This window comes from Oncorhynchus kisutch, linkage group LG14 (genome assembly GCF_002021735.2).
Source record: "Oncorhynchus kisutch isolate 150728-3 linkage group LG14, Okis_V2, whole genome shotgun sequence".
NCBI lineage: Eukaryota > Metazoa > Chordata > Actinopteri > Salmoniformes > Salmonidae > Oncorhynchus > Oncorhynchus kisutch.
Window position 1 is genome coordinate 69,396,397 of NC_034187.2, and position 12,192 is coordinate 69,408,588.

A 12,192-nucleotide genomic window follows, 5' to 3' on the forward strand; every position below is an offset into this window, starting at 1 on the left:
GAGTGTTGAGTTGAGTCCTCCAAATTTTTCTTCATGAGCAGCTAATGAATGTTTATCACAGAGTATGTTCCGTTCACCAGTTCAAAATCAAACCGTAAGTGCTGAACAGCGTGACCTAGAGAGTCATGGCTCTAACGAAACACTTAGAAGTTCCTTATCCACATCTTCAAGCTTTCTATCGGGTACTCTTAGCTCTTGGCCATTAGCTCTTAGCCTTAGTTCTTAGCTCTTAGCCCCTAGATCTTAGCTCTTAGCCCCTAGCTCTTAGCCCTGAGCTCTTAGCTCTTAGCCCTTAGCCTTTAGCCCTTAGCTCTTAGCTAGAAGCCCTTAGCTCTTAGCTTTTATCCCTTGTCAAATCAAATCAAACTTGATTTACCACATGCGCCGAATACAACAAGTGTAGACTTTACCGTGGAATGCTTACTTACAAGCCCTTAACCAACAGTGCAGTTCAATGCAAATTGTCCAGTGGGGGTGTTTATTAATTGTTCAGCAGTCTAATGGCTTGGGAGTAGAAGCTGTTGAGGAGCCTTTTGGTCCAAGACTTGGCGCTCCGGTACCGCTTGTCATGCGGTAGCAGAGAAAACAGTCTATAACTTGGGTGACTGGAGTCTCTGACAATTTTATGGGCTTTCCTCTGACACTGCCTATTATATAGGTCCTTGATGGCAGTTGCCATACCAGGCGGTGATGCAACTGGTCAGGATGCTCTCGATGGTGCAGCTGTAGAACCTTTTGAGGGTCTGGGGACCCATGCCAAATCTTTTCAGTCTCCTGAGGGGGAACATTTTTTGACGTGCCCTTTTCACGACTGTCTTGGTATGTTTGGACCATGATAGTTCGTTGGTGATGTGGACACCAACAGCTTCACTACAGCCCCGTTGATGTTAATGGGGGCCTGTTCGGCCCGCCTTTTCCTGTAGTCCACGATCAGCTCCTTTGTCTTGCTCACATTGAGGGAGAGGTTGTTGTCCTGGCACCACAATGCCAGTTCTCTGACCTCCTCCCTATAGTCTGTCTCATTGTTGTCGGTGATCAAGCCTACCACTGTTGTGTCATCGGGAAACTAAATTATGGTGTTGGAGTTGTGTTTGGCAACGTAGTCGTGGGTGAACAGGGAACACAGGAGGGGACTAAGTGGAAAACCCCTCTGAGAGGCCCCAGTGTTAAGGATCAGCGTGGCAGACGTGTTGTTGCCTTAACACTTACCACCTGGGGGCGGCCCATCAAGAATTCCAGGATCCAGTTGCAGAGGGAGGTGTTTAGTCCTAGAGTCCTTAGCTAAGTGATGAGCTTCGTGGGCACTATGGTGTTGAACGCTGAGCTGTAGTCGATGAACATTCTCACATAGGTGTTCCTTTTGTCCAGGTGGGAAAGGGCAGTGTGGAGTGTGATTGAGATTGCGTCATTTGTCGATCTGTTGGGGCGGTATGCGAATTGGAATGGGTCTAGGGTGTCCGGGAGGATGCTGTTGATGTGAGCCATGACCAGCCTTTCACCTTTCAAAGCACCTCATGGCTACCAACGTGTGTGCCACGGGGCGGTAATCATTTAGGCAGGTTACCTTCACTTCCTTGGGCACAGGGACTATGGTGGTCTGTTATCACACAGTCATCCAGAACAGTTGTTGCTCTCATGCATGCTTCAGTGTTGCTTGCGGATGTTGCCTGTAATCCATGGCTTCTGATTGGGATATGTACGAACAGTCACTGTGGGGACGACGTCGTCAATGCACTTATTAATGAAGCCGATGACTGAGGTGGTCTATTTCTCAATGCCATTGGATGAATCCCGAACATATTCCAGTCTGTGCTAGCAAAACAGTCCTGTAGTGAAGCATCTGCGTCATCTGACCACTTCCGTATTGAGTGAGTCACTGGTACTTTCTGTTTTAGTTTTTGCTTGTAAGCAGGAATCTGGAGGGTAAACTTTTGGTCAGATTTTCCAAATGGATGGTGGGGGAGAGCTTTGTATGCATCTATGTGTGTGGGAGTAAAGGTGGACTGGGATTTTTTTCCCTGGTTGCACATGTGAGATGCAGGTAAAAATGTGGTAAAACTGTTTTAAGTTTGTTTGTATTAAAGTCTCCGGCCACTAGGGGCGCCACTTCTGGGTGAGTATTTTTGTGTTTGTGGTGGTAAATAGACGGCTACGAATAATACAGATGAGAACTCTCTTGGTAGATAGTGTGGTCAACAGCTTATCATAAGGTACTCTACCTCATGCGAGCAATACCTCGAGACATTGCGAACCAGTTGTTATTGACAAAAAGACACACACCCCCACCCCTCGTCTTACCAGTGGTAGCGTCTCGGTTCTGCCAGTGAATGGAATATCCCGCCAGCTCTAAATTGTCAGTTTCTTCATTCAGTCACGTCTTTATGAAATTTTAATGTCCCGTTGGTAGGATAATCTTAATAGTAGGTCATCAATTGCACGTTAGCAAGAAGAATGGAAGGCAGTGGGAGTTTACTCGCTCGCCTCTGGATTCTCAGAATGATCCCTGGCGTCTTTTCTTCACGCAAATGACATGGATCTGGGCCTGTTCCAGTGAAAGCAGGAGATCCTTCTCGTCGGACTCGTTAAAGGAAAAAATGTCTTCCAGTCTGCAGTGAGTAATCGCTTTCCTGATGTCCAGAAGTTCTTTTCGGTCATAAGAGACGGTTGCAGCACCATTATGTACACAATAAGTAAAAAAATAACTTACACAAAATAACAAAAAAATAACAAAATTGCACAATTGGTTGAGAGAATGTAAAACGTCAGCCATGTTCTTCGGCGCCATCTTATCTCTTAGCTCTTAGCTCTTAGTCTTTGATGGGGATAGCGTCAGATGTTACCGGTACTGTGCATACAATAAGGGTTCTCTTCGGCCGGTAACTTTGATCAAAATGGCATCCTGTTCAACAACGTATTTGTCAGCTTGCATGGTGAATGTTGTTTCCAAGAATCACATTGCAATCTGACCAAGGAAATATGACAATTGTTTTCCAAGACAACCAGGGTTATATTATACTGAGGAATGTTTCCAAGAAAACTTGGCTTCATGGATACTGAGAAAGTCAGCAGATCAGTAAGTGACTGTAGTATTATAGAGAATGTCATTGAGTGTACTATTATAGAGAATGTCATTGACTAGGCCTATATTATTCTCTGCTCTATATAACCTCTTCTCTGGGCTTTTGCTACGTTCCCTCTAATTGAGGCCTGATGAGCCTGTCACTCACATGCTCAGTGACATTATAATGGTGTTTGTATTACTGATGGTATTGATAAAGGGATTGTTATTAAAGGTTTGACTTTCCCCTGGCTATCAGAGTGTGTAATCTAATCACCTCTGAATCTCCAGGATAAACACATGTATAATTGCAAAGGAGAGATAGAGAATGGCCCGATCACTGAGACTGTGTGTGTGTGTGTGTGTGTGTGTGTGTGTGTGTGTGTGTGTGTGTGTGTGTGTGTGTGTGTGTGTGTGCGTGTGCGTGTGTGCGTGCGTGCGTGTGTGTGTGTGTGTGTAGCCTGAAGTGTTCTCACTTTCGCCAGTCAATAGCTAGCTTTTCTCATGGTGCCGATTGGTAAGGTGCTTCAGGAGGGCGGTCATGTGTACCTGCAAGGCAGAGGTCCCGAGTTTGCGCCAGATATTGGCCCAAATCGTGAGGAAATGGTATTCGCTAAGCGAGCAGCGTGACCTCCTTTACGTGCACTTGATTGTATGTTTCATGTGTGCATGTGACGGTGTCTGTGCATTATTGGTTGTGAGTATGTGCATGTACGAGCATGAGTGTGTGTGGATGAAATATGTTTTTCAATGTGTATATATTTGACCCTACTGTAGATTGTTTGAATAAAACATTGGCATGTAAACTCCTTGCATCTCACATGCCAATGTCTTTTTCCTCAATGTTTCTATGTATGTATTCCTGTTCCCCCAAAATGATGTTTGAGTCCTGGATAAAAGGGATTCTCCAATGAGCATCGCTTTGTACCGTCACTATACATCCATACACACGGTCACGTACCATGTGCACGCATGTATATGTGGATCTATATGTATGTTATAGGTTTGCCTTACTGTATAAATTATATGTCTATAATTTATAACGTCTGTGCAGACCAGTCCATGTGTCTTTATCTGTACATTATGTATCCAAACATTTCTAAAACAACAAGAAAAAAACAAATCTGAATCCTGTTAAAAAAATGATGATCTAAACTTCGTTGAAATGAAATTGGAAGTCCTTGATATAAAAAAAAAGGATAAATAAGACAAGAGCAGAGCTCCGAGTCTGCTGGGAAATACAGCTGGGACCTTTTTGATTCCAAGAACCCATGTATAGATGGAGTCAATTAATAGTCATGACAAAGATGAGAGAGAGGCTATGAGTGTCTCAGCACTAAAACCTGATGAATAGACTCTAGGAGGCCTTGAAGTGAGCCTTCATTTTACTCCTATTTATGCTGGAATAATGAAAGGCGGCAACTCAAATTCCAGTTATATCCCATTTCTGCTTCAAAACTGTAAAAGAAAGGAATGGGAGAAAAAACAGAAAGACCATCTACTGTAAGATATCATGTGTGGCATACAAAAGCTGTGGCAATACTATGAATTAAAATCGTAATCAAGAAATGGGCTGGATTTACAAAATTCGTACTGTATGTGGTAAAATGGTTGTATGTATGTAAATATATACAAAGACACATACATATGACGTTGCCTCAGTCAAAAATCGACCAAAACCAAACAAAAAAGAGGGTTCAGCTGTTATTTTCTGCTGTATACTACTTACATGTGGAGCAAAGCCCGATTCCTAACAGAAGTCTTTCCGTTTGATTGACAGCTGAGGACACATGTGGTGATACTCTGAGGGGTTCAAGTGGCATCATTTCAAGTCCCAATTTCCCGAGTGAATATTACAATAGTGCGGACTGTACGTGGACCATACTTGCTGATCCTGGAGACACCATCTCCATCATTTTTACAGACTTCCAGACGGAGGAAAAATATGACTACTTGGAAGTGGAAGGGTCTGAGCCTCCTACAATATGGTGAGTCTACTGCTATTTACTGCTACGCCTCTCTCTGTGTTTTCTGGTCATTGTTTCAATTCTTCACTTCAAAATGGTAATTTGTTGTTTTGTTGTGCTTGGTAGTCAGTGACTGCAAATGTAAATCACTGATCTAGGCCGTCATTGTAAATAAGAATTTGTTCCTAAGTGAATTGCCTAGATAAAGGGTAAATAAAATAAAAATGTATTAATGTAAGTGGTTAGGGGTCATAAGTAGAGACCTACTTTCAATGTATAACATCTGAGGAAAGCCATTACTGTACACCTGCAATGAAATAGTCACGTTGCCACCAATTGTCTACACTGGACGTTGAACTTGTTTGGCTAAGCGTACTGACAATTGTGTATGTGTGTGTTGGTGCCGGGTGTTTCGTATTGTATGTTTTATGAGATATTGACATAATCATTAGTCATTTTGGAAGTGTGTAATATTTTTCTAATGTGCTCGTCATAACAATATTTTAGCTCAGAGTTCTATTGATTGTTGTAAAATGAGTCTATCGATTCCCTTCTCTATTCCGCCACTGACGATAGGAACCAGACGGATAAGACTTGCTGTAGTTAGGGGAGAGACAAACAGCTCTTTTTCATCGCTTATGTCTTCATCTTTTTCGTCTTACATGAAATGGAAGAAAATGACAAGAGGAGAGCAACATATTCCTAATTCTCACCATAATGTTTTGCATCCTACAAGATTATATTGAGTTGCTATATGCCAGTAGTAATGGAGTTCTTACCGATATGTCAATGATGATTTATGATCATATGAGATTATTGGTTGTCGGATGTATCGATACCAATTATCTTAATAGCAACGATGTATTTGAGTAGGGATCTGAATATTGGTACAGTTTGCTAATAGACAGCCATCACAGTTTGTCTGGGATATGTTTGACCATATGTTTTCTAGTGTATGGGGTAGATAGATAGATACTGGTGACCTGGTGCCGTTCATGTATGTATCAAGCATTATAGAGTAGGAGTACTGATTTAGGATCAGTTTTGCCATTTAGATCAGAATGAATAAGAATACATTGGGGGATCTGACCCTAGATCAGCACTCTTACTCTTAGATGCTTGATACATACTGTTCTTATATCTAAATCCTCTTTCTTCCTTGAGGAACATAGGGGACAGGATATGACCCATTGTTTATTTATGTAGAAGATCAACAATGGGTCGACTTGTTTACTTTTTGGTGTTGATAGTGTTGATAATCTTTGATTGGGAGACGTCGTCAAGAGGAAGTCTTTCAAATGACACTGAACAAATTGATATTCATATGCATTTATGGTAATGCATCTATGCATTGCCCTCTCTATCTTTGATTTGGGACTGGGCCCACTTGACAGACTGAGACATGACTTCGAACTCTCCACACCACTCCAAAACACACATCAGACCACATCAGTGCCATAGTTCATATTCAAATCCCTTTGGCATTTGCATCCTGCTTAGCCTAAATGTGTGTATTGTTGTTTCAGTATGTGGTTTACTATTCAGTGTTTTGCACACTGGTAGCTAGCTACCTGACCTTGTAGTGGGGCGAGTTCTGTGTCAACTGAAGCTGTTTGCCCCCTCCATCCCTCTCTTCCTCTCTCTCTCCCCCCTCTATCTTATCCTCCATCCACCCATCTTATTTTTCCCTCCTTCCCTGGCCTCCAACTGTGTAGAAGTAGAATCAGAGCCAACTTTTTGTCTTATTCTGTTCACATGTGGCCCTGTCTGTACCCAGAAAACACACAACCAACTCCACAAACTAAGCCAATCACTGTCGCTGTCTGGTTGTTAGTGCTCTGGTCTGGCACCATCAAGAGAATTAGATAATATAAGGAAACCAAAAATGCAGACACAATAGGGGGATAATATTGGGCTGTTAATGCCTTTTTGTGTCTTGTGTTTTGAATGACTTTGTATGTCCTACTCGTGCATATCATATAATTCTGTGGTCCCTCTTCTCGTTTGCTGTTTTGTCCCTGTAGTATCTCTGATTTGTGAAGGCTGGAGTACACTTCTCGCATTGATGATTGTCAGTATCTCTATTTGTGACCAGGCATCCTTGCTAATTTGTAGAGAAACAGCTCTTTGGAGGAAATGTAGAGCATTTTGGCCCAAATAAGCAGGAAACCATAGTTCCATTATCTCGTTAGATTATGTTGTCCTTGAAACCAGGCTTGTACAGGCAAATGTATCTCCCTTAACTGAAAGTCTCATGGTATCCCAGTGTACCTTGTTTTCATTGTTTTAATGTGTTTATGCCAGTTTTCACAGTTGCACATGTGCATTGTTTGAATGGGAAATTAGATGTTTCTTAGAGAAGTTAGAAAACAGCAGCTGGTTGATTCATTCAGATAAATCAACTGGAGCAACATAGTTTTCTCTCTAAGTATGTCTTCACAAACCTCCTTGAGAAAAGTCCAGTAGTTGTGTCCACTTTAAATCACCTTTGACCTTTTACGAAGAAAAGAGCACAAACAAAAGTGAAATGGTAGGTTTTCTCATTTCAAGCATTCCCCTTTTTTAATCAGTTGAATTATGCAGTTTATTGATCGTTTAATTGGGTAACCCTTGAAGATGCTAATAGTGTACTATTTCAATTCGATATGGAATGTGATATTTCAACAAACACCTGTAATTGCTATTTTTATCAGGCCTCCGGTGATGCAGAACAGACATAAAGCAAAGCTTGAGTGAGTGTGGCTGTAGAGTTATTGCGGCTATGAAAGTTTGATTATGTTTTAGCCATATTTATTCCTAAACCTTCACAAAGCAGAGAGAACAGTGGAAGCCATAACAGCTTTTCATGGTGACTGGAACCGGATAGGTAGAGCAATGATAAACTTTTGTTCTAGTGTGTGTGGCTGCGTCCCCAAATGACATCCGATTCCCGTATAGGGCACTACTTTTGATCAGAGTCCTATGGGCCTAGGTCAAAAGGAGTGCACTATATAGAGAATAGGGTGGCATTTGGGACGCCTCCTGTATGTTATCACTTTGTTTACACATCACTGACAAAGTCAGCTCACTACTCCAGGCAAAATATATTTTTCCTTTCCTTTGTTAGATAAGATCTTGTTCCATCCACTCAGACACTCCCTCCCTTGATTTGTTTGTCAGATATCAGATTCCGCTGATTAATGCTATCTATTTTCAGTACAACCCTCTCCACAGTAGCCCGCTAGCACACTTCCTATGCAGACTTCAAATATAATCCAAAATATCAATTTTGTGCTCTCATTCTAGTCTCAGGGGCTTCAAGTTGTGCATTCAGAGAGAGAGAGAGGGGCAGAGAGAGAGAGGGCAGAGAGAGAGAGAGGGCAGAGAGACAGAGAGAGAGACTGCAAGAGAGACAGAGAGATAGACATAATATCAATGCTAGGATTGCTTTGTATCTATACCCCTGTCTTCCACACTGACACATAGATGAGTGTAATGTTGAGCTCCACTGATGGCTCCTGAAGGGTTCTGTCTTCTCTTCTCCTGAGCTCTGACTCAGTGGATCTGGGCTGACAAAGAGACACATGCTCCTTCTACCCTCCACTGAGGGAAGGCTGATGGCTCTCAGGCAGCCAGGCCCAGCTCTGCTCCACTCTAGTATGGCTCCTTGGGTCTGGTACTGGAGGGGCCATGGTTCTGGTACTGGAGGCACCGTGGGTCTGGTACTGGAGGGGCCATAGACATGGTACTGGAGGGACCGTGCGTCTGGTACTGGAGGGGCCATAGGTCTGGTACTGGAGGGGCCGTGGGTCTGGTACTGGAGGGGCCATAGGTCTGGTACTGGAGGGGCCATGGGTCTGGTACTGGAGGGACCGTGGGTCTGGTACTGGAGGGGCCAAAGATCTGGTACTGGAGGGGCCGTGGGTCTGGTACTGGTGGAGCCGTCATTCTGGTACTGGAGGGGCCATAGATCTGGTACTGGAGGGGCCGTGGGTCTGGTACTGGAGGGGCCATAGATCTGGTACTGGAGGGGCCATGGGTCTGGTCCTGGTGGAGCCGTGGGTCTGGTACTGGAGGGGCCGTGGGTCTGGTACTAGAGGGGCCGTGGGTCTGGTACTGGAGGGGCCATAGATCTGGTACTGGAGGGGCCATGGGTCTGGTACTGAAGGGGCCATGGGTCTGGTACTGGAGGGGCCATGGGTCTGGTACTGGAGGGGCCATGGGTCTGGTACTGGAGGGGCCATGGGTCTGGTACTGGAGGGGCCATAGATCTGGTACTGGAGGGGCCATAGGCCTAGTACTGGAGGGGCCATAGATCTGGTACTGGAGGGGCCGTGGGTCTGATACTGGAGGGGCCGTGAGTCTGGTACTGGAGGGGCCGTGGGTCTGGTACTGGAGAGGCCGTGGGTCTGGTACTGGAGGGGCCATGGGTCTGGTACTGGAGAGGCCGTGGGTCTGGTACTGGAGGGGCCATGGGTCTGGTACTTGAGGGGCCATGGGTCTGGTACTGGAGGGGCCGTGGGTCTGGTACTGGAGGGGCCGTGGGTCTGGTACTGGAGGGGCCATGAGTCTGGTACTGGAGGGGCCGTGGGTCTGGTACTGGAGGGGCCGTGGGTCTGGTACTGGAGGGGCCGTGGGTCTGGTACTGGAGGGGCCGTGGGTCTGGTACTGGAGAGGCCGTGGGTCTGGTACTGGAGGGGCCGTGGGTCTGGTACTGGAGGGGCCATGGGTCTGGTACTGGAGGGGCCGGGGGTCTGGTACTGGATGGGCCATAGATCTGGTACTGGAGGGGCCATGGGTCTGATACTGGAGGGGCCGTGGGTCTGGTACTGGAGGGGCCGTGGGTCTGATACTGGAGGGGCCATGAGTCTGGTACTGGAGGGGCCGTGGGTCTGGTACTGGAGAGGCCGTGGGTCTGGTACTGGAGGGGCCATGGGTCTGGTACTGGAGAGGCCGTGGGTCTGGTACTGGAGGGGCCATGGGTCTGGTACTTGAGGGGCCATGGGTCTTGTACTGGAAGGGCCGTGGGTCTGGTACTGGAGGGGCCATGGGTCTGGTACTGGAGGGGCCATGGTTCTGGTACTGGAGGGGCCATGGGTCTAAAGGCAGCCTCCTAGATAGTAGATCTGGAGATGAGAGAAAGCCTAATGCTGCTGCTCCATACTGAGTGATGGCTGATTGCACTCAGACAGCCAGGCCCAACACTGTCCCACTCTACTGTAGTCTGGCTCAGTACTGAAGTAGCCATTGTCACACTCAGACTGTATGGCTGCTGTCCTGTCTGTATTGAGGGAAAAGCATAACTATCTCTTATTTCCATCCTCAAAATAATGGACCCATCTCCCTTTCTAGTGAGCAACCATGCTGGATGATTGTTGGGAAGCAAGTGTGTTATTACTGACACTCATATTGCGCACTGTGTACCATAGAGTATAGTTGGCAGTTTACTGAGGTTGTATAGTCACTATCACACACACACTGCTTAGGTTGGATGGCAGGATTCATCACTATATTTCAGCCAATCAAGTAATATTATCTATCTCGCTGATGACTAATAGTTAGTTTTTTGTTTTTGTTTTATCATGGTGATGATACTAGTGCATTTCAACCTATTGCATTATGCCAAATTAAGAAGACATTTTTGATGCCACCTCAGAGATTATGCACCCTGGGGTCCAGGGATCATGCTGAAAGATCTGTATGAATAACAGGCAGCATACAGACATGACCAGAAGAGGGCTTCTTTTGCCAAACTCCTGAGACTGTGGCCTTGTCCCGAATGGCTCCCTATTCCCTAAATAGTGCACTATTTCGACCAGGGTCCATTAGTACAATATTTAGGGAATAGAGTGCCATTTGGGACAAGGCCACAGTTTCAGGAGTTTGGCAAAATAAGCCCTCTTCTGGATTTAGAAAAGAAGAAGAAGAGTAATGTAAATGGTCATGCACACACCAACTATCATCTCACATCACATTTTATTGGTCATAATTACACATATATTTAGCCAACGTTATTGCCGGTGTAACAAAATGCTTGTAAATGATGTTGGCAGGTTTGATAGATTGTGGAGGCTGTGTATATGTCACCTGTCTTGCTCCTCCTAGATCAAACATGCAGCCAGTGTGCATTCTCACTCACAAGCATGCACACACGTGTGTACACACACACACACACACACACACACACTTTCCACTCACTTGACACACATTTGGCAATCTCTTTCACCTCTACAGTGTGAGAGCTTTTTCTGTATTAGGTTAAAGCTGACCCTTGACAGAAGTTAGGCTAAACGTGGAAATAAAGAAGGGGAAACCAGGTCTTCTGAAATTGGGACTGATTTCAGTAGTTCAGGCCCCTTAGTAGAGAGTCTGTCTGTCTGTCTGTCTGTCTGTGGGCCCCTCAGCATCAACCATGCTTGGCTGCCACTAAGACGGGAGCATAATTAACCGTGGCCTTTTCCTCCAAGCCTCTGAAAATGAGAGAGAGGAAAAGAGAGCGAGAGAGAGGGAGCCGGCTATGAAATAACTAAATAAGTTACATTTGAATGCCTTCCATGTGCCTCTGCTGTCAGTATAACAGTGTAGGACACACACACACACACACACACACACACACACACACACACACACACACACACACACACACACACACACACACACACACACACACACACACACACACACACACATACACACACATACACACACACACACACACACACACACAGACACATACACATTTATTTTCGGCTGCCTGTCAGAGTGTCAGAGTACCATGTCAAAGCAACCCCCAGCAGGCTAAAGACAGACCCAGCAGGCTAAAGACAATTAGCCCACCATTTCAACAAACACTAGGTGATTTCCCACTAAGTGCTATAAGCACGCCTGGCAAAGATGCCTGGAACAACAAACAGATATGACCACCCAGGAATGAGACCTTTTGTTTGGTTAGAAGATGGCAGACGACACAAAACTTGGCTTAGGGTTGTTATTGTTGTCTAGGGGCTAACTGACCCCTCTTTGCTTTGTTTTGTTTGTTTGTAGAATGCACTGTACACAGTTTTGCTTATAATTATGCAAACAGGGTTCCAACACCTCAGTGCTTTAGAACAGGGTGCTGGCAACACCAGGGCTGCAGGTTTGATTAATGCATCTACTGAAAATAAGTCTCCCTGTCACTGTGACAAG

General features: G+C 45.2%; 1 protein-coding gene across 1 annotated transcript in view; it reads left to right on the forward strand.

The window, feature by feature from the left end:
* The window catches only part of LOC109904406 (CUB and sushi domain-containing protein 3), a 657,725-nt gene that overhangs the window by 262,815 nt on the left and 382,718 nt on the right, over positions 1 to 12,192 (forward strand). Inside the window, exon 5 of the mRNA XM_031788837.1 lies at positions 4,839 to 5,046. Coding sequence (XP_031644697.1) covers positions 4,839 to 5,046 — 208 coding nt within the window. The remainder of the gene's footprint in view (positions 1 to 4,838; positions 5,047 to 12,192) is intronic.